Consider the following 25,330-nt stretch of genomic DNA (forward strand, 5'->3'; position numbering starts at 1 on the left):
AAGTAATTATTTACACATGGCTTCTAACGTTATTTTTGTAGTTTTTTTTACTACCAAAAGGTATCTATCACTAATAAACTAATCATTTCGGGGTTTGTGGTTGTCTCTTCCAATAAATGTCACTCTCAGGAATTGAATCATTGATATTTTGATTTTTCTAAGGATTTAGCCAAACCTTACACCACTTGACTAATGTCTTATGCATAATTATTCAAAAATAATATATAAAAATAGATTTTCTTAACCATCAATAAGAGGCTGAAAAATATTGAGAACTAAATTATTAATAATTTTTAAAATACGTGAAATTAGTTATTTTATAGGTTTTTTTAACTCCCTCCGCATTCCATAGCTCTTCTTGTGTTGCATTTTTTACTTACATGTTGAACCTTAGCATCAGCATAGGTATGTATGGCAATAATAGTTTCCATTGAAAATAGATAGTGAAGTGAAGAGATTCAAATGAAAATGGTTCAGAAGTATATTACTATATCACTATTGCATATAGCTATGTGATATGTATATAAACCATAATTTGTTATTGCGGAATACAATTAAAAACATTAGAATAATAGATTATGTGGTGTGAGGATGGTTGTGGTAATGAAAAAGCAAAATTGGTAAAGGGAATAATTATGGATTATAATAGATGTATGGCTCGTGGTGTATTTAATAGTAGATTCTAATTAATTTATATAAATTTTAGCTGCCAATAAATCAAGTGATAAAAATGCATCTTGATTATAAGGCATCTATTATGATATAAGACCATGTAATAGTAATTACAGAAAGAACTTTTAGTGAGTGTATCATGTTAAGGATCTTGTTTAATATTTTTTTTTTGTACAACACTTAATAGTGAGAAACTAATTTTTTAAGTAAAGATCATCAAAACGGGACATACATAATTTTTGCAAAATGGAACTTGGCATATTTGGTTTTATTATGGAATCAGACTATCAATTTTAACCATCCATTTTATGAAATCTAATGGTTGAAATTAGTGAATAGATATGAACCGTTAAATTTTTTAGGATGAATGACTAAGATGTAAAGTAACTTTTTTCACTCACTCTTGGAGTAAGTGTAACCCTATCTTTTTTTAATACCAAAAATATAGAAGGTGGGTGAAATTTTTTCTATATCTATCATACGTGAATGGAAAAAATCCTCCTACAAAAATTTACTTTAGTTAGGTTTAAGTCCAACTAGAATAAAATTCTTCAACTCGCAATTCATTTATTCTCAAACCAACCCATTACCAATCTATTACTATTATTTTTTTAAACAGTGTAAGTCCACTGTCTGATCTAAGCAAAGATCCACACTCACTTAAGAAGCACACCTTAAAATTCTCCACCTAAAAACCACTTATTTAAAATTTGTTATATTCTTGTAAGCGACACTTATTGAAAGGAACAGTCACCACGTATCTCAAAAGGGATTAGTTTCTTAACGATAGACTGAGGGATACCCTTGGTTAAAGCAAAATAAAAAGGGAGGGAAGTGTAACCGAGTAAAGATATTATGGTGAGGAATAACACTATTGATTACTGAAAATTGAAATGTCTAGGTTATCAACTGTTAAACAAAATGCACACTTATAAGTTAATAAAAAAAGGAAAAATAGGTTGTTTACAACACATTACCATCATTCATACATGAACTTTATAATCTAGATCCACAAATATTAAACTAAAAAATGAACAATGTATAAATACTTTAAGCCTCAGTTTTCAGTTCTTAATCCTCAGTCAACAAACTTCCTATAACCTGTAATATAAAAACATCAGAAACTTATGTTATTTATCATACCTGGGATATAAATAGTTTAGTAATGTTAAATCTAGCTTCTAAAGGCAGAAAAAACATATATGCACAGTAGCAAATAGGATGAATTTGACAATACAATACAAGCTTAATTTAGATTGTAATATTTGTATCTATCTAATAATAATTAGACCAGAATACTACACAATCAAGAATACTAGATAGCAAGTGATGCAAAGTTACAAAACCGAATACTTGAAGAAAAGAACAGATGTTAAGCACAGAACACAAAGTGATTCTCCCCCTCCTACTTTAAAAAGAGAAAATGATTTGTTACAGAACAAATTCTGGAGAATCCAAACTACTTTTAAAAACATATTCACGTTGAATGACACACATTCAATACCATTTAGGAAAAAAATGACATTAGCCTTAGGAATCAAAAGAACTTAGACAAAAAACAAATTGTGTCTGTAATTATTACAGTAGAGAAGCCAGGCTATTTTCCGATCAATGTAAATTAGAGGGTCACATATTTATTTACCAGTACTTCATTCTGCGTCTTATGAGCTTAACTGAGTTCCAAAACTGAGGGCATGGCACTCAAGATCCTTCAAATTTAACTGCAACAAAAAGAAGGTAGGAGATTATGGTATCTGTAAAAAGTATGCAAAAGTCACGTCGGATGAAACCTTCTATTATGTCACAGCAATAGAATTAAGCAAAGAAAACAACTCTAAAACGAATATAGATCTTGTCTACATTTTCATCAAACATGAGGAAAACCCCCTAACAACGTAAATCCGCAGTAACCATATAGATTTGAACATAAACTTCTAACTTTTAAATAAAATGACAAGTTAGCATGACCTTATTACTTGATTCAACGATGCATTTATCACCTTTAACCAAACTGGAATCAATATCTGTCATTATTCTGCCACATCTTACAGCTGGATGACTTTATGGAAAAATCATCACTCTCAGTTATGATAGTGAAATAAAATAGTATCTACATATCAAACCTACTTGTGTCATGTCCTAGCCGATAAAAAAAATAACTGGAAAAGCTCAATGAACCAATCTTAACATTGATGAACACTGAACAGACATCCAAAAGATTTTGTCCATGCAGCAAAATCAGTAAAAGAGCACAAGTTTTGAGATGATAATTGCTCGACCTTTCATGTTTTCTTGAGGGAAACCCTATATTGGTAGAAGTCTAAAAACACAAATAAAGTGAAATTTATTTGACATGCTGTTCTAGCCTAGAAGCCAACTTCCAGGTTGTTAGTCATTTATTGAGGATATATTCTTAATGGACTAAAATGCAATGGCAAAGGTAAATTTAATTAGTACACTATCAAGGACAATACCGTCACATTAAGCACTGGAGATAAGTTACTGATGACCATCGAGAGTTATATAAGGATGAAAAAGCCGCTTTGAAGAGGATAGAGTAAAAATTAGAGAGCTCACCACAACAGCAACTCCAGTTTCATTGAATTTAGGAACAGATATGAGTCTCACCAACTGCCCTTCTGATCCTGAAATCAACGTGCAAAATAAATTTGAGTTTTGGGGGCAAGGAAGTTATAGTAAATGCAAACCAGAAAAAAAGAAGCAACATTTATTTATGAATAGTAGAATTTAGAATAAAAATACCCTTTATAATTCGGGTCTCATATTTATTCTGATTGCCAATAAAGTAAACATGAGGACAGATATCAATGAAGAAAGGATCCTTGTCAGTATAAGGATAACACCCTGCATGACAGAAATCCATATCAGAACAAAGAACTTGTTTAAAAAAATGAGAAAATTTGAATTATAACTCTCTAGATTTCTTCAGAAATAGTAGGTAATATTCAATTGCCAAGTGTTCAACCTTACAGAAAAATTTAAGACAAGTGAAAAACAACTCAGATTGATAACCAAGCTAGTGGGAACTAAGTGTATTTGCATTGAAGCGTATATAAGGTATACCAAGAGTATTGGGTGCTGTGGGTGCCAAATGTCTCCACCTTAATGTCCTTTCCATGAACTCAAGTTTATCTTTTGCCTCTGAATACTTGTCAAGATCATCTACATTCTGACCCGATGTCCCGAGAAACCTGGAAGTAATGGTGCATCATGTTTAATGCATAGAAGATTCAGAAGCAAAGACAATGATACTTAAAATAGCATGTTTACCTAACATTATCAAGCTCAAAACAATGAGGATTTGTACAAGACCTAAAAGTGTTATAAGCTGATGACCCAGGGAAAAGGCATCTATGCAATGGCTGAAAGTGTAAATCTTAGTCATAAAGTTAAACAACACATATTATACAAAGCATATATAGACTCTTAAAGGATGATGTAAGAACCTGTTGTGGTAGTGCAAAATTAGAAGGATCATTGGGTCCTGGCATGATATCCAAAGGCAAACCAGCAGCAATCTAAATACAAGTAAAAACTAAGCAACTTTATTTAGGAAGAAAAAACAATACAGTGTGAGAATCAAAATGATGAAATGAACCTGATTCAACATAATATCCAGTTCCTTTATTGGTTCGGCTATCCTTGAGAGATCCTTTGAAGCCAAATTCTGCAAATATTGATGAAAGCATCTAAATAAAATTTGCAATGGGTGCTGAGTAGTACTCATCTAATTGTTTACAATGAAACTCTAATATGCTAAGTAGTACCTCAATCTAATTATTTGAGAGGAAATGTTAAAATGCATCAGATGATTATAATATAATCCTAAGATATTAGTCTTCATTATTATTATTACTACTACTTCTATTATTATCATGCATACAGCTAACGTTGTATTATACAGAAAATATTATTTTCCCCTACTAGAAATAAGACATCTCCGTACACTGAATAATGAAAATAAGTAGTAACTGACATACAGAGGCATGGATTTCTCTCTAAGATCCTTTTCTCTGTCTACAATAACTATAGTACCTGTCCATTAAGAAGTCCAGCAGGTATCTCAACAGAATTTCCAGCAATGACAACATGAACAATTTGAGATGCTATACCCTGCTCCTGTTTAATTGTCAACATTGACAAGTTAAAACTTTTCAATGTTACATAATTATGAGCACAGGACTTTGGGAGAAGAACAGGTTTACCATCTCATCTCCTAAATGCCCAGTAATATGATCAATGAGAAGCTGAAACTGAAGAGGGTTAGAGTTGCTGCTCCCAATACTTAACCCTGACACAAGAACAACATATTTGTCTTCCCCTGTTGAATCCAAATAAAAGCAATTGTTAAAGCCAATATTCTTAAGAAATTGGAAATTTTAGTAACAAAAAATGAAGAAATGAGAAGCAAAGGTGTATTGTTAAAATCAGTAAATGGAAAGGCTGTTATTGATCATTAGCATGTTAACAGAAGCAAGAGTATTATGACTGCATATAACCTTTTAAAGTTTGACAACATAAAGAGCACATCAAGAAACTAGTTTCTTTGCAGAAACTACAAAATCTTATGCCATTGAAAGGAAAGAAACTATATTAAGAGAGTGAAGCCGGGCGTGATATATGCTTGCTGGCTAATGAAATTCTCAAACACCACAACTTCCTAGCAGATAATATAAGACAACTCAAACAGCCCTTTATACAGGAAATTATAATTCTAATCCATGATCATACTCATTAATTCATCCATCTTAAAATAAGAAAGTGAGATGATGAGAAATCATAATCTGCCATGTTCTTTGCATGTGTTTTAATATCTTAGAAGCATTGCAGATGTGAATGATAGAGAAAATACTTGATTTAAGGGGCCGGTCTATTTGTGGTGGTAGGCCAGCTTCTAGAACATCCAGAACCAAAAAATCACCCACTCCAGATTCCTTTCCATGTAAAGCCACCACAACTCCTGTCACAGATGATGTTACCATAAAATCATCAAGTGCCAAACACAACCATTTGTATGAAAAGCAAGTTTTATTTCCATAAGAGCAAATATCATGAAGTAGCCAAGTGCAACCCATCAAAAAAATACAATATGGAAGGAAAAGTAAAGAGATTACAGATACCTAACATAATGAAGGAAAAGTAAAGAGATTACAGATACCTAACATAATGTTTTACAACAACTGTGGATAAGTTTTGTGAATTATGATACAGACCTGTTGCATATACAGAAGGCAAAATGAAATTCCCACCGAGCTTAACTCGCCCTTTTTCATCTTCCAAAACTAGATAATCATCTGAGTGAATGAAGTTATGAGGCTTCACAAGCGGAACTGTGGACCTCTGTAAATTATAGGCAGATAAATACAGCAGTGTAGCATATTACAGTCAAATTTCACAGACAGAAAAGCATAAGATTTATATAAAAAACACAAAGAAAAACCCAACTCCTACCTCCTTAGAATACTCATCAAGAACACGAGGTTTGAGCTTCATGTGTTTATAGAGGGTTCCAATAATGACACACTCCTTGCCCTCTTCCAATTCCAACACAGGGCACACTACACCAAACAGTAACCAGTAAATAATTGAAACCAAACTCAAACCTAAGGCACTCTGATATGACATACAAATATCAGATTAAAAAGTCATCCACCTTAAGTAGAAGTAGTAGTCATAACATTATTACTTTACTGTCACAATAAGAATAAATTATATTATTCTCCCATGAGGTTTGACTTACGGCCTGTTTATTTAAGCTATACTTGTACAACAAAAATACAAAAAAAAAACACTTCTCACACTTACATGTTTGTTTCGTTGAGTTGTTTTATTATTAAAAAAGAAGCTTAAAAAAAGCTGAAAAGCACAAGTACTTTACAAAGCTTTCACTAGAGATACTTTTAATAGTTGCAGCCAAATGCAAAACAGCTTCTGGTTTACATAAAACCTGTTTAACAAAACTCACTTTTTTAGAGTACTTTAAAATCACATTTTCTTAAAACTTCAACAACTAACTGGAAACACTCTTCTCATTCCAAAAGTAAAGCTCACGTCCCTAAGTCCACTTAATTAAAAGCATCACTACTTCTAGAGTAACTATGCAATGATAACACAAATGTAAAGGAATGTTGTAACCCACAAAGGTATCTCGTGCAGTGGCAAGGGCCACAACAGTCCAGGGGAGAGAACCACAATTCGACCCTGGATAAAAGGAAGTTTGACTACGTTCGGGGAAATAGTTTCATCTATGAAACGAAAAAACTAAGCATAACCAAAGTTTTAAATCTGGGTCCGTCATCATTACAAATACCGATATGTCAATATCTTGGGAGTCATCCAAAACGTATTGCAACCATAATTATGGCCGTATCAATCCTAAATGCTCCCATCGTCCAAAATGTAAAGGTTTTCGAACTTTCCGAAAAGGCTACTTATTTAAAACCTTGGGCATATAAGTCTAAACTAAAAGAGATATCAGTGTAATTTCCTCCTAAACAATGATAATGACAAGTAAGACAATAATTAAACTTAAAAATAAAAAAACATATAAAAAAGAGTAATAAATAGATAAAAGGTGGAATTAGGTTATAGGAAAAAGAGTAGGTACCAGGAGAAAGGGGTTTCCAATTAGAGACAAGAGAATGTAAGAGAGTACGCATCAAATTAAGACGAGCGAAGTAAATATGACTGTATTGTTGCCCTCTATATGTTTCTTTACCAATTTCATATGATTCATCCTGCAATGTTCAATTTTATTAAATCAAATTTAACTTAGTTACATAAATCAAACACAACAAAAATGAGAATAATAAATCGTGAGTCTAAGGAAGAAAGAGTAAGAGAAAGAGTAGTGAAACCAATAAGGCATAGGAACATTGCAATCTGTGAAGGTTTTTCTCTTTCTCCATTCCCATGGCGGGAAAAACTTGTTTCACTTCGAACACTCGTAACTCAGAACAAGAACTAGCACATTATATATAGAACGCTTCTTTTATACATTTATGTTATAAAGACGTAATATACACTGTTGTAAACATATGGGGATGTAGCTCAAATGGTAGAGCGCTCGCTTTGCATGCGAGAGGTACAGGGTTCGATCCCCTGCATCTCCATTTTTCATTTTTTATAACTAAAGATATAGATGACAATGAAATTAGTGCATTTTATATCCATTAGTCTACATTTTCATGTGGGTTTTAAAGTTTACTTATATTTGTATTTTTTCAATAATTAATATTAAAACTTGCACCAATAATAACTTGTATCTACACTTTTCTGTCATTATAGTTTATTTATAAAAATTTATTATGAAATAATAATAAAAAATTAATATAATTTATAATATTTCTTAGGGGAATAAAATTTATAATATTCTTAGGGGAATAAAATTTATAATATTTCTTAGGGGAATAAAATTATGGTATGTGGGTACCAATTACTCCCCCACACCCATTATAATTATCCTTTATGGATATTTATGTTGTAAGTATTTTGTCTTTTGCATAACATTTAGTTTCTCTTTTTTGGTACATAATAACATTTTGTTTCTTAAAACCACAAGAAATAGGTGCATTAAAAAATATTTTAATGGGATACTATTAAGTATTAATAGCAAAAATCAACCAAACAGTCAAAACTATAACTTTTATAAACATATAAATGAGAGGAGATTCCCTTACCCACTTTAAAAAACTTGTTTCACATTTTAGACATCGATTTTAAGGAAATCTAATAGTTTACATCTACTCGCTAATTTAAATCATTAGATTTTTCTAGTATTGATAACTAAGATGTGAAATGAGTTTCTCCTCCGATTGTTGATATATCATTATCACATCAAAAATTTATCATTATGTTATCTATGTTTAAATAGGAAATGAACTAGAAATATCATTTTGCACAACTAAATGTCAAAAATCCTTACTCAAAACCAGTGTTTAACCCATTTAAAATGATTGTTTATAAATTTTTCTAATTCATTTCATCCTATAAATTCTCCAAATTACTGCAGAGAAATTTCTGAATTTTTATTTCATTCTCAAGACATTACATCTTATTCTGCAATGAAGTAAATCATAATGCTACAATCTTGTTACTACTACCAATACCAGGTTCAACAAAATTATTCCCAATAAGCAAAGAACCTAACAATTGTGACCGAGGAAACTTATAACCTTAAACCAGACAACAATTGAGTAACAACAACTCTAATCATCAAGCTTATTGTTGTACCAGAACACACCTTTGCTCTCAGTAACTTGATCTGGTTCAACATAAACACACTCTCTTGCCTCTCTCCACACCGCCTTGAAAAATGGCGTCCCATCGAACCGATAATACTCGCCCAAAATTGGTTTAATTGCCTTTGTAGCCTCCATTGCATGATAATGTGGCATTGTTGAGAACAAGTGATGTGCTACATGTGTGTCTGTTATGTTATGGAAGACCTTGTTCAGAATTCCATAATCTCTGTCCACAGTTGCCAAAGCTCCTCTGAACCAGTCCCACTCGGACGAATCGTAGTGTGGCAATGCAGGGTGAGTGTGCTGCAAGAATGTGATCAACACCAAAAATCCATTCACCACTAGCAATGGAACTCCATAAACACACACAACCCATGCAAGCCCTTTTGCCATGACCAAATGGAATAGCCCATAGCATACAGCAAGTATTCCTGCATCAGATAGGTATATTTGGAGTCTTTCGCGGTCCGAGTAAATGGGACCATATGGGTCAAAGTGACAAGCAAACCTTTCGTAAGGCCTGCCCGAAACATTGAAAGCCAAGTATAGGGGCCAGCCAAGGGTAAGGGTGATAGTAAGTGTGATAAATCTGCCTAGTGGGTTGTTGTTAAGGTATTTAGAGTACCATTGGATACTTGATTTCTTTTTAGGCACAAAGACTTCATCCCGATCAAGAGATCCCGTGTTGGAGTGGTGGCGACGATGGCTGTATTTCCATGAAAAGTAAGGGACTAAAAGAGCCGAATGAAGAACAAAGCCGACAGTATCATCAAGCCACTGGTAATCACTAAATGCATGGTGGCCACACTCATGTGCAATGACCCAAACGCCAGTAAGGACACACCCTTGGATAGCCCAGTAGATAGGCCATGCCAATGAAGAGAAAGGACTAGGGAGTTGGTGGAAGTAATGTGTGGCAACATAATAGAGGATGGAGGCTATGGTGAGATCATAGACAACATAGGAGAAAGAGCGAAGAACGGAGCGCTGGAAACAGTGAGGTGGAATGGCCTTCTTTACTTGGCTAAGGCTGAATGGAGGTTTTTCGAAAGGGACTCGCTTCACGGAGTCATCCTCTGATTTTCTGCTGGGAGGAAGAACAGAGGTTCGGCCACCAGCTCCCATCTTCACACACAACCTGTAAATAACAATAACAGATCATTTTGTTAAAAGATTCCTCTAAGTAATATAAGCAGAGGTCTGCCATATCCAAGTGTATAATTTACAGGAACTAGAATAGCATCTAGGATTATCAGTAATAAGGGAATGGATCCTTGAGATTTAGACATGACAATGTTAGATGAAAAGAAAGATAAATGCAAAAACTAAACAAAGGGGTAATCAAATTTACAAAGGATGTTGAATATATTCAAGTGTTAAGTCGCACCGGATGAGAGAAAGGATTTATAAGTGAAAATTAACTGTTGTCTTGAGATTTTGGTTCAAGGTGTAGTATCTCTCTCCCGTGGCCCAGTAAGTAACAATGAGCGTCCCTGGTAGTCGGTACTCTCCAGTTACAAGTCCCAATATATATTAATTTTGCAGGACCCTGGGCTCATAATGATTTTGTATCTATCTCTTAAGACTTACAATGTTATGTGAAATATAACACAGGAAATTCACCCCTAACTGTAACCTATAATACTTTCAAAATGCATACAGAGTGAACATGTTTGATCTTTAAAGCAAGAGATCTAGACTTGTCATTCTCAAATGCCTAGAGAAATGATAGTAACCAAGTTGTTCTTCTAATTACTCTTTTCAGTTTCTTCATACTTCCCATGTGATATGAGAAAAGATAACAATACACGTTATCATGAGTCAACATATACATTAATTTAGCCCCAAAAAATCAGCAACTTGTCATAACTTATAGTATATTAGTAGTAAACTAGTAATCTCACCTTAAGGGAAAAGAAAACAATATCTAACAGAAAAGATTGCTTTGACCCATTATATTCTTATTCTTGTATTGGACTTACCACCATTTTTTTTCACTTGCACAAACAAACAAAACTGACCAAAAATTAAAACTAAGCAATAAACAAGTTCCAAGTTAGGTATGTAATTCAGTTTAAACTAAATTGATATAAGAGAAACAGTGCAGTGAAATGGATAGGGTTGAAGTTCAAAGTTTTTTTTTCCTATAGTTAAATATTTTGTTTTGATTTTAATCTTGATCCCAGAAAACTAACTTTTCCTAGTGCACTAATTGCTTAAGATACTTTTACACTATTAGATCAACAATTACTTGTTAATCTCATCCTCCTAAATATATAAATTTACACTTACACTACATGTTGAATCATTCATAATTTATTTTCAATAATCGTTAATTCTTCCAAAAGATGATATATTATTATATATAAATGTATAAATCTTTTACACTGACCTGACTATATATATATATATATATATATATATATATATATATATTTCGCTCCATTTATAGTCTCCACATGACTGAATCAATGAATTTAGCCCGTGCACCGAAAATATAAGTTGCCACACACCTACCAGCGTGGTCCACGCGTGACAATTAAGTATGTACTTTTTTTATGAAATTAATTAACCAGATCCGTGTTCAAAATGTATTTCTATTAAATAGAGCATAATTTAGTACTGCCACCAAAGTCCATAATTACACACATACAATTAATATATATAAACGATAAACTATATAACAATTATAGTAAATAAAAGCTAGGAATATCAGTCAAAATCAGACACATTAAGAATCCGAACCTGGTTATTGCAAATAAATTTACTATAATCATTATAATAAATATAATTTAGCTAGAATGTGGTTTACTTAGTTAATGAATGATTCAACCATTATACCAGTATGTCTAATGAGTTATGTTTTTTGTTGTGGAAAAAAGTATAGAACAATAATTATATAATATTTCTTTTCAAATAAAGTAGCCTAGATATTTTACACGAGCAAGCTAAGCATGTGTCAAGATTCACATGTTTCAAACACACCCAAAAATTCCACGTAGCTATGTGTATTTAATTGGAAAGTTCATTACTATAATAATTTAAAAATAATCCATACATCATCGACACATAATATAATATCAGTTTATATCATAAACCAAAATAAGATAAATATACAAAATAAATGGCATGAAAATAAAACTATGCTAAATTTCAAATCAGCTAGGTAGTTGTCAACAATAATTCCGTCGCATACTGAGATTTTTTTATAACATTAATGGGAATAGAGAATCAGAATATTCATATGGTCCCAATCAAATGGTCCAAATAAATATCAACTATGCATAAAAATAAATATCACTATCAGGCCATAGACTATGACAAAAAATATCTATGTAGCAATACATTTCATGCTCTTCTATGCATACCAAAATTAAAATAATAAATATAACAAATTCGTCCTTATGAAAAAAAATGCCTCCAATATTTATTTTATGTTGAAGGAGAAAATCTTGAAAATATTTATATGGTTATCAAAAATCTTAAATATACTGATTAAATAAATCTTAAAATAAAGTTGTTTTTTCTTCTACATTCATGACAGGATTTGTAAACTTATAACTTATTGTTATAGAAATCATTACTCTTAAACAAAATAAGTCACTAAAGTTTTTTTTTTAAATGGATTCAAAGTATTATTAATGAGGGACTCAAATAACTGAGTTAACCACGAAACGAGGAGGTTAATAAAACATTAACTAAAGATTTAGTTGCTGGTTAATAAAACTTTATTCACTATGAGTAAATAGAAATCACTAAAATTCAAAATATTAATGAAAAATATAAGATAATTTAGTCCCATTTAACTATAGTTCTGCCATTTTTTTAGACTGGAAAAAAACTCTGAAATATATACAGACGAAAAAAAATGTTCCTCAATAGATCTGAGAGAAACAATAAATTATAAACGTTGTGTACAAAGTACAGTTTTTTCTGTAATACTTACCTCTTGCATATAGAACAAATCTCTTTTAATGTGTGTTTATTACTCCAAACAAATCCTTATTATTAAAAATCAAATATTAACCTTTTGGTCATCATGGAATATGGAATATAGTGGAACCCCTTTTTTGTAAAAATTACAGCTTATTCAATTATTCAAGAGAATAAAGCAACCACATTATGTAAAAATAATTAGCAAAGTGGCCCCCAATAAAATCAGAAATTATAAAAAACAACCAAAAATCTTATTTTGAAGCATATATCTAAAACAACAAAGGAAACCAATGATAGTGTAAAGTGGAACTGTTAGATCTAATGCGAAAAGTGAATGAATAAAAGATTAAGATTTGAGATTCATTGCATCTAATAAGAGAGATTAAAAAATGGAGAGAAAAGATAAGAGGAAAAAAGGTACCTGAAAGAAAGAGAAAGAGAGAGAAGAAAGGGTTTATTGTGGTGGCGCTGAATGAAAGAATGTGTGAAGGAGAGGGAGTGAAAAGAAGGGGCAAAGAGTTTGAGGCGTAGAGAAGCTATATTTATTAAGCACCTGTGCCTAATTTCCCTATTAGGATTTAGTTTTTTTTATAATGTATAAGTTTATATATGATTAGTATATTATCTATCACTCAATTATATTATTTTCTTTTTAAAAAAAATAATAATGAATAAATATGAATGATGAATCATCGATCGTTTATAAAACTTTTACATTATTCGTATACATTTTTTGTTTTACTTTTTTAGTGTAAGTATGAAATTTGTATTTTGTAGATTTTGTTTTTAGTCATTGATGATTATGAGATTGTATTTTAATCATTTTATCATATTAATACTTCTAGTTTCATTTATGAAGTTTTAGGTTAGATACATAGTTTAATGAAATTATTAGATAATGTAAAAATAGTGAAATATATATGTAAGACAGTATAAAAAATTTCTACACAATTGTTACATTATTCACTATTTAGTTAGATGTTAGATATTTATATAACAGCAAGTGTACCGTATCGAGCAAGTAATAAAATCCGGTAAGGTACCAGGTTATCGTCTTCAGGGAGCGGAGTGAATTTATACTAATTCCTACAAGAATCAATTGAGCAACTATGTACAAGATTTGGTTGATAAATTTGCATTGGTTTTGAATAATAATAACTTAAGTAAACGATTTTAGATAATAAAACAAAATGGTCGGGATCGAAACTCATCATTCTTTCCCTTTATACATCCATGGATTCAATTCTTAATAACTTGTGAAGTTACTGAATTTGCCGCACATTTTCATAAATCATGAATCACATCAGTCCCCTGAATGTAACATTCCTAAGTAATCACTCAACTTCCAATTCCTCAAATAATTGGATGACTAAGTAACATTAAACTCAAATGTAAAAGCAATTCATACATCATTGTCCATCCCTAGATCAATTATGTAGGAAGAAAGACAATTCAGATCCAGTAACTTGAACCTTTAATCGTGAATTCAGTAGTTAATTGAAATCATGCAATAAATATGGAACAACTTTCCAAAATCAAATAACATTAAGATAGAATTGAATCCAGGAGTACAAAAGTTTAAGAAGATTACATTTCGATTCCCAACTACGAAGAACTAGCCACTCGTTCTCGCTATTACAACGCCTAAATCATGAACTAATACAAAGAAAGTGTGTAATAGAATCGTTTCCACGATTTCTATCTTCTTCCTCCTCTATTTCGTGCCAGATTTCTTTTCCAAAAATGAGTGAATAATCCCTTTCCATTCTGAAACCGCTACTTCTACTTCCAACTTCCATTCTCGCGCCCAAGCTAAAGATTCTCGCTTGGGCGAGGATCCAAGAGATTCCCAGGCTTGAGCACCTCGCTTGGGTCAGGTGTCCTTCGCTTGAGCGAAGATCAACAGAAGCAATTGGTCAATTGTCGCCCATTACCTCGCTTGAGCTAGGACCCCTCGCTTGGGCGAGAGTCCTTCGCTTGAGCGAGAGGCATCAGGTATTTTGGTGCTTTTTCTCTTATTTGTCGCTTGAGCGACTCTTTCCTCGCTTAGGCGAGACTTGCAGTATTCAGAATCTTCACCCTTCTTCTTTTTCTCCTCTTTTCTTTATTTATTAACCTGAAACAACAAAAACACAATAAATTCCTAAATAGAGCAAAATTAACTAAGTTATCAGGAACTGTACACAATTATAACACAAATGCATACTAAGTGCCCACAAATCATGTACAATTTTATTACAATTTGGCACTTAACATTAGATTATTTTTTGAAGAGTCAATAATAATTAAATATAATGATGAACAATACATCAATAATATATAAAACACATTTATTATTAGTGCTTATATTTTTGTCTCATATAAAAATTGTTATGATATATATAAACAACCTTATTTAAATCTTTATTAAAAGTTCCTTAGGGGTGAAAGGAGATATAAAGGTGAAATGAAGACCAATAAGTAAAAATATGATTTAAAAATAGAATGTAAATGTGTGTTTGGATTTCTAAATTAATAAAATATTTAGAAAACATGTAAAAATCAAAACATATGCAACAAATGAGTATCTAACCGGTGTAAGTCTCTCATCTAACCAGTTTTGTATCAAAATCGGGTTGACTCAGTTAGTTGGATCGGCCAAATCAATCAATTTTAAGACAAACAAATCAATATTGTTTTTAGGTGAAAAATCAAGTATTTTTAACTTATGTAGTTATGTTTATCATTTGTTAGCTTACCTTATAGAAAAAGTTTTGTTGCATAATTAAATTTTAAATTTATTGTACGTTTTTGTTGTAGATAAAACATAGTTTATATGTTGTTTGATGATATTTTCAATTTTTTTGTATCATTTTATAGTAGTAAAATCTTTTAAGTTGGTTGTTTAATTAGATATGTTAATATTTTTAAATTTGGAACATACAATTATTAAATATTGTTATATAGTATTATGACTTTTTAGAATTTTTAATGTAAACTGAGTTAATCGGTCCAACCATTGACCCACTGGTAGACTAGTGACTCATTAACTCAATGCCTATCTAAGTCATTTATCAATCTAAGTTTAATAACATTCTTACCATCCATCAGTAATTAAATTTATCATATTAAAAATGCAAAATATAATTATTATTATCTAATAAATATTTCATCATATCAGAAATCAGGATGTTATTGTTAGGGTTCTTTCATATGGAAGATAACAATATAAATTAGGATTCTCTCTAAAAATAAATATTAAATATTGTATACTTTTATCTTTTATTTATAATCATTTTCCATCTGATTACTATCTCTCACTTTAAACAAAATCATTTCCACCACTTACATTTTTTTATATAAAAAGCAACTTCATCAGTTAAGAACTTTTTAATATAAAAAATTGTAAGCTTAACTTATATATTCTCTATTCAAATTTATTCTATATGCGGCTGGACAGTTATTATTAATATGTGTTGAATGCTGAAATGTTTATATCTATTTATCTATTATTTATTCTATATAATAATGCAATAAATATCCAATTAACTATCTTAAAATTTTCTCGAATAAATTTAGTCCGGACAAAAAATAAAATCACAACTGAGGAATGACAGAATTCACAGAAACACCAATTATCAAGCTGAAATATTCATATCTATTTTTTTCAATTTAATTTAGTCAGTACAAAAAATAATGTCATAGGTGATTCCTTAAAATTTTGTCATATCATAATTCTATTTTATGAGATAAATTACTCTCCTTAATTTTGTTATGGGAGCATATCCTCTGTCACATAGTCTATACCGTTTTATATACTATTTTATTCTCATTGGTCAAAATATAAAATTAATATATTTAATTTTTATTTTACTTTTTGACTAATGAGAAATGATAAGCATATGAAGTGATACAAATTTTGGGACTCCCAAATATCCTTGATGTGTGGCTCTCTTGACCTAATAATTTATTTAATATGTGGTTAAACTAATATTGAGAAAAAACATTTATACAGTGATAATATATGAGTTTTATATATTATTGTATTATTCATTATTCATATTTAATCAATATTGATTTTTAAAATTCAAATATATGATAGATAATATAATAACTGTGCATAAATCTTTATAACGTGACAATGTATAGATATTACACTATCTAATCTTCTATAATTGTTTATTCCCATCAGATAGGGCTGACAATGAATCGAACCAACTCGGTATCCGTTCGAAACTCGACTTGTAATTTAGTTTGATAAACTTGGTTCAAGAACCAAATGAACCGGACTTGAGCTGAAAACTAAGCTCGTTAAATAAACGAGCCGAACTTGAGCTGAATACAGTTCGACTATATATATATATATATGCTTATGTTAGAAATTTCCTTATGATTGGTGAAATACCAATCCTAAAATCTCGAATCTCATGATTCTCACATATAATATAAAACAATTGTGCAAAGTCATATCTAGATCCATGTTCTCAGATCTACTCCGTTGATATACCTTTTGAGAGAGTTTTGGTATGATGACCTTCCTCAACCAAATCCTTAATTCCTTTTTGGGACATTCGTTTTCTTTTTGATGGGAGAGGTGAAAACTATTTGTGATTTGGTGTGTTGGGGGCCATAATCGTTCCTTATGTGTTAACTTATAGGGTTCCCATTATCTCATATAGGTCAACCATTTGGGTATCCACTCATTAAGTCCATATCATTTATCAGTTTCAGAAGTCTTATAGATTGTCAATAATTAAATCACTTATTTAGTAACCCAAAATAAATAGTCGATATGATTGTATTAAATATATGACGCCGACCTTAATTAGAAATTATGAATTTCTAACAATCTCCCACTTGGGCGTCATATTTTTCCTGAAACAATTATATCACATATTCTTTAGGCGCACATCCATATGCTATTTATATTTAGACTTCTCCTTAATACAATCTGGTTCATCTCATATATCAACTATGGAACCACTGCATCCTTCATCACATTCAAGTGTGACTCGACCACGATGATCACCACACTAATATACTAAATGACATAGATCAAATATGAATGAGTTACATGGAAATTTCATGCAATGTGATCTCAAACATGTCTATTTCCAACTGGTCTTTCTTTATTCTTTGGTGAGATCAATCCAAAGTCTTTAATTGCAACACAATAGTTACAATACACAAGTTCAAAATAGAACTATAAACCATCAACTTTATTATGCATAAAATTGTATATAACATCCAAAGTAAATGATAAAACATATAGACTCTCATTAACTAAGCTATCTTAAGGAGCAATAATCATATGAGCAATATGCTCATGAAATACTTTAGGTACCAAACCCTTAGCCAATTGATCAGCTAGCATAAAATTTGTCCCTATATGTTCTATGGTCCAATGACAAAATTTCCGCAACCATATGTCGTGGCCTAATGTTTCAAAACAAATCATGAACTCCATAACCATGGTTGAAGGAGCTATGAACGTCTATCTAGCAGACTTCCAAGAGATAACACCTTCAGCCAATATAAACACATATCTAGAGGTAGAGTGTCTACTGTCTAGACATCCAAAAATCAGAGTCGGAGTACCTAATGATCTCTAAATTCTCAAACCTCCGATAAGTGAGCATTTACTCCTTTATTCTCTTTAAGTAACACATAACCCGTTTGACTGCCTTCCACTGATACATTACATGACTGCTCAAATATCTTTCTAAAATCTCATGACAAACGCTATGTCAGGACGTGTACAAACTCGAGCATAAATTAGACTTCCTACTGCAGATGCATAAGGAATCTTTTGCATTTCATATATTTCAAGGTCATTTTAGGGCAGTTCAAGGCTTAACTTGTCTCCCTTAGCTATAGGGGTATCCCCTGGTTTACGTTCTTTCATGCCAAATCTATCTAGGACTTTACCTTTATAGCTTTCTTATGATAACCTTTATAGCTTCCCTAAGATCTTTCATTTCAAAATTATTGGTTAGAAATCTCTTGGTCTTATGTAATAGTTTCATATCACTACTAGCAAGCAGTATGTCATCGACATATAATATCAGGAAGATAAATTTACTCCCACTGAACTTATGGTATATGTAAGATAATTTGAATTGCTCATTTCTCATTCATTGGCAATTGATATAAATACAAAAGCAATATCACAAAAGTCAACTATCTAATTATGCACAACATAATTAGAGGAAACTAATTAGCTAATTACAGGAAAGGAAATATACTAATATCCTATTGTATCATACTAATTAGCTAATTATAGTAAAGGAAGGATACTAATATCCTATTCTATCTTACCCCCGCAGTCGAAGCGGGAGGTTCATAGACACATAGACTAGTCCGAAAATCATCAAATAGAACCCGAGGGAGGCCTTTGGTGAAAATGTCGGCAATCTGATGACGGGAAGGAACATGAAGTACGCGTGCCTGACCACGAGCAACTTTTTCTCGGACAAAATGAATATCCATCTCAATATGTTTTGTACGCTGATGCTGCACTGGATTGCTAGAAAGGTAAATAGCACTAATATTGTCACAGTATACCAAAGTAGCCTGATTAAGAGGAAAATGAAGCTCCAAGATAAGATTGCGGAGCCAACAGGATTCAGAGACAACATTTGCAACACCCTTGTACTCAGCCTCGGCACTAGAGCGAGAGAGGGTAGGTTGGCGCTTAGCAGACCAGGAGATGAGGTTGTCACCAAGAAAAACACAATAACCAGACGTGGAGCGTCGGCTGTCAGGACATCCACCCCAATCAGCATCAGTGTAAGAGACAATTTTCTCAATGGGCGTTGGATAGAGATGAAAACCATAATGTAGGGTGCCCTGAACATAACGAAGGATGTGTTTCAATGCAAGCATGTGGTCAGTGCAAGGAGCATGTGAAGGTGAGATACTGAAGAGCTCTTGCAAGACTGTTATATGTGGTGGGATCCTTGTATGGAGTGCCGGAGGAGGTACTGAGCTTCTGTTTGGTGTCAACCGGAGTAGCAGAAGAGTTGCAGGAGGTCATGCCTGCCCGAGCAATAATCTCACTAGCATAAGTGCTCTGACTGAGGAAAAGACCACCTGTGTGGCTGGTTACTGCAATACCCAGGAAGTAACTCAGAGGACCTAGATCCTTCATAGCAAATTCAGAGGCAAGCAATGTCATGATAGATTTGCGAAATTCATTGGAAGAGGTAATGAGAATGATGTCATCAACATAAAGAAGGATGTATGCCATGTTAGAACCACCCCGGTGGATGAAGAGAGAGTGATCTGATACACTATGTTGGAACCCAATGGTAGAGACATAGTCAGCGAATCGCTGGTACCAGGCACGAGGCGCTTGCTTCATACCATAGAGAGATTTGCGTAGACGACAAACATAATCAGGGTGACGAGAGTCACAGAAACCCAATGGTTGATGCATGTATACAGTCTCATGAAGATCTCCATGTAGGAATGCATTCTGAACATCCAACTGATGAATATGCCAGGATTTGGAGAGAGCAATGGTGAGAACTGTGCAAATTGTCGCCGGTTTCACCACAGGACTGAAAGTCTCAGCACAATCCACACCTGCAATTTGAGACCTGCCATCACCTACAAGACGAGGCTTATAACGCTCAAAACAACCATTAGATTTCTTTTTATGCCGAAAAATTCACACGCATCGAATAACATTAGCATCGCAAGGTCGAGGAACCAAATCCCACGTATTATTTCTAATAAGAGCATTAAATTCAGACTGCATGGCGGATTTCCAATTTGGGTCCGATAAGGCAAGTTTAGGGTTTTTGGGAAGGGTAGAAATTGGGGAATTATCAATGGTAAGTGAAAGGTTAAAAAGCTTTTTGGGTTTGGAAATACCTGTCATGCTACGGGTGGCCATTGTCCGAGTAGGAGGAGCAGGCTGGGCTAATGATGTAGGTGGCAGAGAGGTATCAGAATGATTCGAGGGACAAGGGAGGCTTGATGGTGGCATGGGGCGTGAGTCAAGTGGAGAAGTGGTCGAGTGATGAATTATGGAGGGATGTATATCATCAGTGAAACAATCATAGGTAGAGGTGGGTAGTGATGTCATGTGTTTGAAGGGAAAGTGGGTCTCATAAAAAATGACATGTCGGGCAATGATGACCTTTCTGTGTGACAAATCAAAACATTTATAACCTCTGTGATTCTGTGGATACCCTAAGAAGACACACGGAGTTGAGCGTGATTGAAGTTTGTTGATGCTATTGGAAGGATGCAATGGATAACAAAGACAACAAAAAATACGAAGGTGTGTGTAGGTAGGATCTCGATGATATAGGAGTTGAGTAGGAGATTGATTTGACAAGGCTTTCCGGGGAAGGATATTGAGGAGATAAGTGGCCATTTGAAGAACATGATGCCAAAATGAGGGAGGAATAGAGGAATGCGCTAGAAGAGTACGGATCATGTTGTTAATAGTGCATATTGTGCGTTCCGCTTTGCCATTTTGAGAAGATGTGTGAGGGTAAGAGAAACCAAAAATAAGACCATTAGCAACACAATATTTATGAAATAGCGCATTATCGTATTCATGGCCATTGTCGCGTTGTAAACATTTAACTTTTTGCGCAAATTGTATTTGAATTTGATTAGTGAGAACGGTGAACATTTCGAAAACTTGAGATTTGTTACCTAAAGGAAAAGTGCATAGGAAATCTGAGTAATCATCCAAAAATAAGACATAATAACGATGACCAGAAGAACTTAAAACAGGTGATGTCCAAATATCACTATGTAAAATATCAAACGGCATCAAAGTAGCATTCATGGATGAATCAAAAGGTAATTTAACTTGTTTGCCAAAAACACAAGTATCACAAAGTGTTGTTGAATTTAAATGTTCACATGCAATGAACTTGTGCATATGAAGAAATTTTAAAGCAGAAGAACTAGGATGGCCAAGACGACTATGCCAGACACTAGGAGCAAGACCAGCAAAATGAGTAGGATGGGTGACTGGATAGAGGTCGCCAACACTATCATATCACAGAAGAGGGATCCCCGTCTTGAAGTCAGTGACCGAGAACCCAAAAGGATCAAATGAAATAGAAATATTATTGTCAGTAGTGAGTTGTCGAACAGAAATTAAATTTTTAATAATATGCGGTGTGTGCAAGACATGGTTAAGGTTAAGATGTTTGTGGTGGTTTGAGGTAGGTATGGTTGTGTGACCGGCGCCCTGAATTGGAATACCCTAACCACTACCAACAATCAGTTTCTGATTTAAATGACTCAAAGTAGAATAGGACGAGAGATTACCTTGTGATGCAGCAGCGTGTGATGAGGCGCCAGTGTCCATGTACCAAGTGTTGTATGGAGGAGTGAGTGACATGGTGTGCATAGTAGTGGCAATGTCAGTGGGTTCGTGGCTAGCTGTAGCGGTGTGAGCCTGAGGACGTGTACCTAGGATGTCTGGTTGCCTCGAAGTATCGATGGGTCGAGTCCATTGAGATGAGGGATAAGGACATGGAGGCATAGCCCAAGGGGGGGGGGGGCAAGTCCAACCCCAGGGATTCCAAGAAGCCCATGGAGGTGGTTGCCATGGCAGTGAGGGAGCTGCAGCCGAGGAACCATAGGTACCATTGTACCGGGAGCCACTGCACTGATCACGCCCACTATAACGGCCCTGATTACTGCGATTGCGGTTAGATCCAGAGCGGTTGTTGGCGTGACGATTGGAGCGTTGCTGAGAAGAGTCATCGGGGTCCCTGGACGCAGTAGTGTGCAAAGCTGTATGAGAGGCAGTGCTTGGCATTTTTGCCAAGCCGGATTCCTCCAAGGTGAGCATGGAGCGAGCCTGGAAGAAGGAAGGCAAGGGGTTGCTCTGGCGGATCAAAGTAGCAACAAAAATAGGCTTCAAAGCTAATAGGGTTTCAATATGAGATTAAGTATCGGAGTGGTACCTCTAATCGAGTTGCTAATGCACTTTCTCGTTGTCATAGTGTGGATCCACCTATGTTCTTGGCCATCTCATCCCCATGTCCTCTAATCATGGATCAGTTGTGCACTTATTATGCTATTCTATAAGGTCAGGCCCTTACACAAAAGCAGAGTTCTGGTTAAACATTGAATGCAAGGTTTCATTTTTCCCAAGGTTTGTTATTTTTTAATAAGAAGATTTTTGTACCTGACATACCAACAGTGCAAAATTCTTTGGTCAAGGAATTTCATGAAACCCTCCTAGCCGAACATTCAGGGTGGAAACCGACACTATGTCGGCTAACTGCCTCCTTCTATTGGCGTGGACTTGCCAAAGATGGAAAGAGTCATATTCCCTTCTACTCTATTCGTCAATACAATAAGTATTTTCCAAAGATGTATTCGAGGTTTTATAGCCGTTAAAAATTCTAGATCGAGTTTGAGAGCACTTATTTATAGATTTTATAACGCATTTACCTACTTCTCAATGGCACACAATCATCTTGGTGATTGTGGATCGACTGACAAAATATGCTCATTACATTGTACTTCCCCCCAAGTTCACAGCCGAGACTATCGCTCATCATTTGTAAATAATATATGTCGGCTTCATGGTATTCCTAAATCAATAGTGTCACGTAGAGAAAAAAATATTTCATAATGCATTTTAGAAAGAATTTTTTAATCTCTTGGGAACTAAATTGTATTACTGAAGGTTAATATGCATGTTCATAACATACACTGCGGAAAATTATGGATCTACCTGTGTTAAAATATGCATACACTATAATAGTTTAGACAAAATGGTTTATAAAATTACCTCAGGAGATTACGATGGCTTTCGAAAATTATCCTTCAAAAGTATGAAGGTCCTACACGCGTATCCACACCGAGATCAATCTTTGTTGTATCAACACTTGATTCGTGAAAAAAAAACCAACTCAAAACTACTATATTTCAAACAACCCAAAAATTAGGATACAAACTTTTTTCTTTTGTGTGTGTATGTAATCACACGTGAGGTTTGGTTTATATAAAATCTCCCTCAAACAATTTAGTGCCAATTAATCACACATTAATTTAGCATAAAATTAAAACTTCATGAATCCATTTAATGACAATTAATCACTCATCAATTCACCATAATTTTTTGGTTTTCAAAACTGACTATCAGTTTTAAACATTTGAAATATTACAATTAAGTCACACTTAATTATATTAAAGATGATTGAATAATATTATTTGTATTTTCGGTGCTAGCAAAAAATACAATAATATTCCACTTAAAAGTAAATATACAAAATTAAACTATTTAATTTAATCAATGATATTTTCTTGTCCAACAAAAATCAGAACACTCGTTAATATGTGACCCCATAGGTTCATTACTAAACCGTAGTAAATTAACTCATTAATTTACTAATCAAGGTTGGCATCTAGTAACACTCCTTAACGACCGGATAGAAATGAAGTAATATCTTTTACTTTAAAATCATTAGAAGACTAATATAATATTTCCTTCCATCTTTACAACTCTGTGTTAACTCTAGAATGTGGTATAATTGTCAAATTCTAATAAGTTAACTCGTCGTGAATGACTTAAGAAACTCATTTCTTCATTCATTCAATATAAAATATGATAATCTCAACATGAATTGCACCCAATAATCATTCAACTAATATCATAAGGCATTAGGTGTCCGATATCAAAATATAATAAATAACTTGTTAATTACTATGATAATCTCAAAGTCTAAGGAAAATACATATTTCTTCACAAGAATATCCTATTGACAATTCAAAGGTAATATATTAACCATTAGGAATTCTCCTTTGAGTCAGTTCAATGGTCATATCTCTATATGCACCATTTATATGTGTTATTTAATAAATGAGATATATTAATCATTATCTAATAAAGACCATTACACATATATTGATCTATCCGGATTAATAGTATCCTAAGCTCAATAATCCTATGATCAAGAACGATTTGGATTAAAATTATAAAAGATTTATTTCTCATTATTATAATCTCTATTATAATAATAAATCTCTAATTTTAATCAAAGATCTTTCATATTAATTATTTTGATATATAATGAATATGATATTAAGATGATAATACATATAACTTTATTATTATAAACATGACAAATTTGTTCTTGGGCATACATTATATCCCAATAATTACAATAGTGCTTACCATCCACAATCGGATGGCTAAATAGAAGTGGTTATCCGCTACCTGCAGACGAAAAATTCACTTCGATGGTGCACCTTGACCAAAAAATTACAGTCTTGGTGCACCATTTTGAATAATTACATATGTAGTGTACTTTTGCTTTTTCTCTTACATAACTCGGCCGCCATTCAAGAGTTTTTTTAATTGTTACTCCCCTAAATCGCCAATATAGGGGGAGTATTACATTTTTTTTTCTCTCTACCCCTAAATCGGCAATAAGGGGAGTTTGTTTTTATATATATTTTTTCTCTCCCCTAAATCGACAATTGGGGGG

At 33.2% G+C, this 25,330-nt stretch overlaps 2 protein-coding genes and 1 non-coding gene across 5 annotated transcripts; 1 reads left to right on the forward strand and 2 right to left on the reverse strand.

Moving 5' to 3' along the window:
• Positions 1,687-7,645, reverse strand: LOC109345960 (DNA polymerase delta small subunit). Of its 2 annotated transcripts, none has more exons than XM_019585275.1 (15): positions 7,551-7,645; positions 7,301-7,430; positions 6,145-6,251; positions 5,907-6,033; positions 5,546-5,653; positions 4,899-5,014; positions 4,729-4,812; positions 4,292-4,360; positions 4,140-4,211; positions 3,964-4,055; positions 3,757-3,884; positions 3,436-3,537; positions 3,250-3,317; positions 2,302-2,393; positions 1,687-1,771 (listed from the first exon to the last, which is right to left on the reverse strand). In XM_019585275.1, exons 1-14 carry the CDS (start codon positions 7,605-7,607, stop codon positions 2,334-2,336), a joined length of 1,320 nt encoding a protein of 439 aa, XP_019440820.1. In that variant the 5' UTR covers positions 7,608-7,645; the 3' UTR covers positions 1,687-1,771; positions 2,302-2,333. The 2 variants fall into 2 exon arrangements, with proteins under 2 accessions (XP_019440820.1, XP_019440819.1); XM_019585274.1 differs by having other exon boundaries at positions 1,739-1,773; positions 2,315-2,393.
• TRNAA-UGC lies at positions 7,733-7,805 on the forward strand. Its single transcript has one exon. It is a non-coding gene; the product is annotated as a tRNA-Ala (tRNA).
• On the reverse strand, positions 8,696-13,404 carry LOC109345961 (omega-6 fatty acid desaturase, endoplasmic reticulum isozyme 2). 2 transcript variants are annotated; one of them, XM_019585277.1, is made up of 2 exons: positions 13,294-13,404; positions 8,696-10,074 (listed from the first exon to the last, which is right to left on the reverse strand). In XM_019585277.1, the coding sequence occupies exon 2, from the start codon at positions 10,059-10,061 to the stop codon at positions 8,901-8,903; it is 1,161 nt and encodes a 386-aa protein (XP_019440822.1). In that variant the 5' UTR covers positions 10,062-10,074; positions 13,294-13,404; the 3' UTR covers positions 8,696-8,900. The 2 variants fall into 2 exon arrangements, with proteins under 2 accessions (XP_019440822.1, XP_019440821.1); XM_019585276.1 differs by having other exon boundaries at positions 8,696-10,070; positions 13,292-13,399.

Source organism: Lupinus angustifolius, chromosome LG04 (assembly GCF_001865875.1).
Source record: "Lupinus angustifolius cultivar Tanjil chromosome LG04, LupAngTanjil_v1.0, whole genome shotgun sequence".
NCBI classification, from domain to species: domain Eukaryota; kingdom Viridiplantae; phylum Streptophyta; class Magnoliopsida; order Fabales; family Fabaceae; genus Lupinus; species Lupinus angustifolius.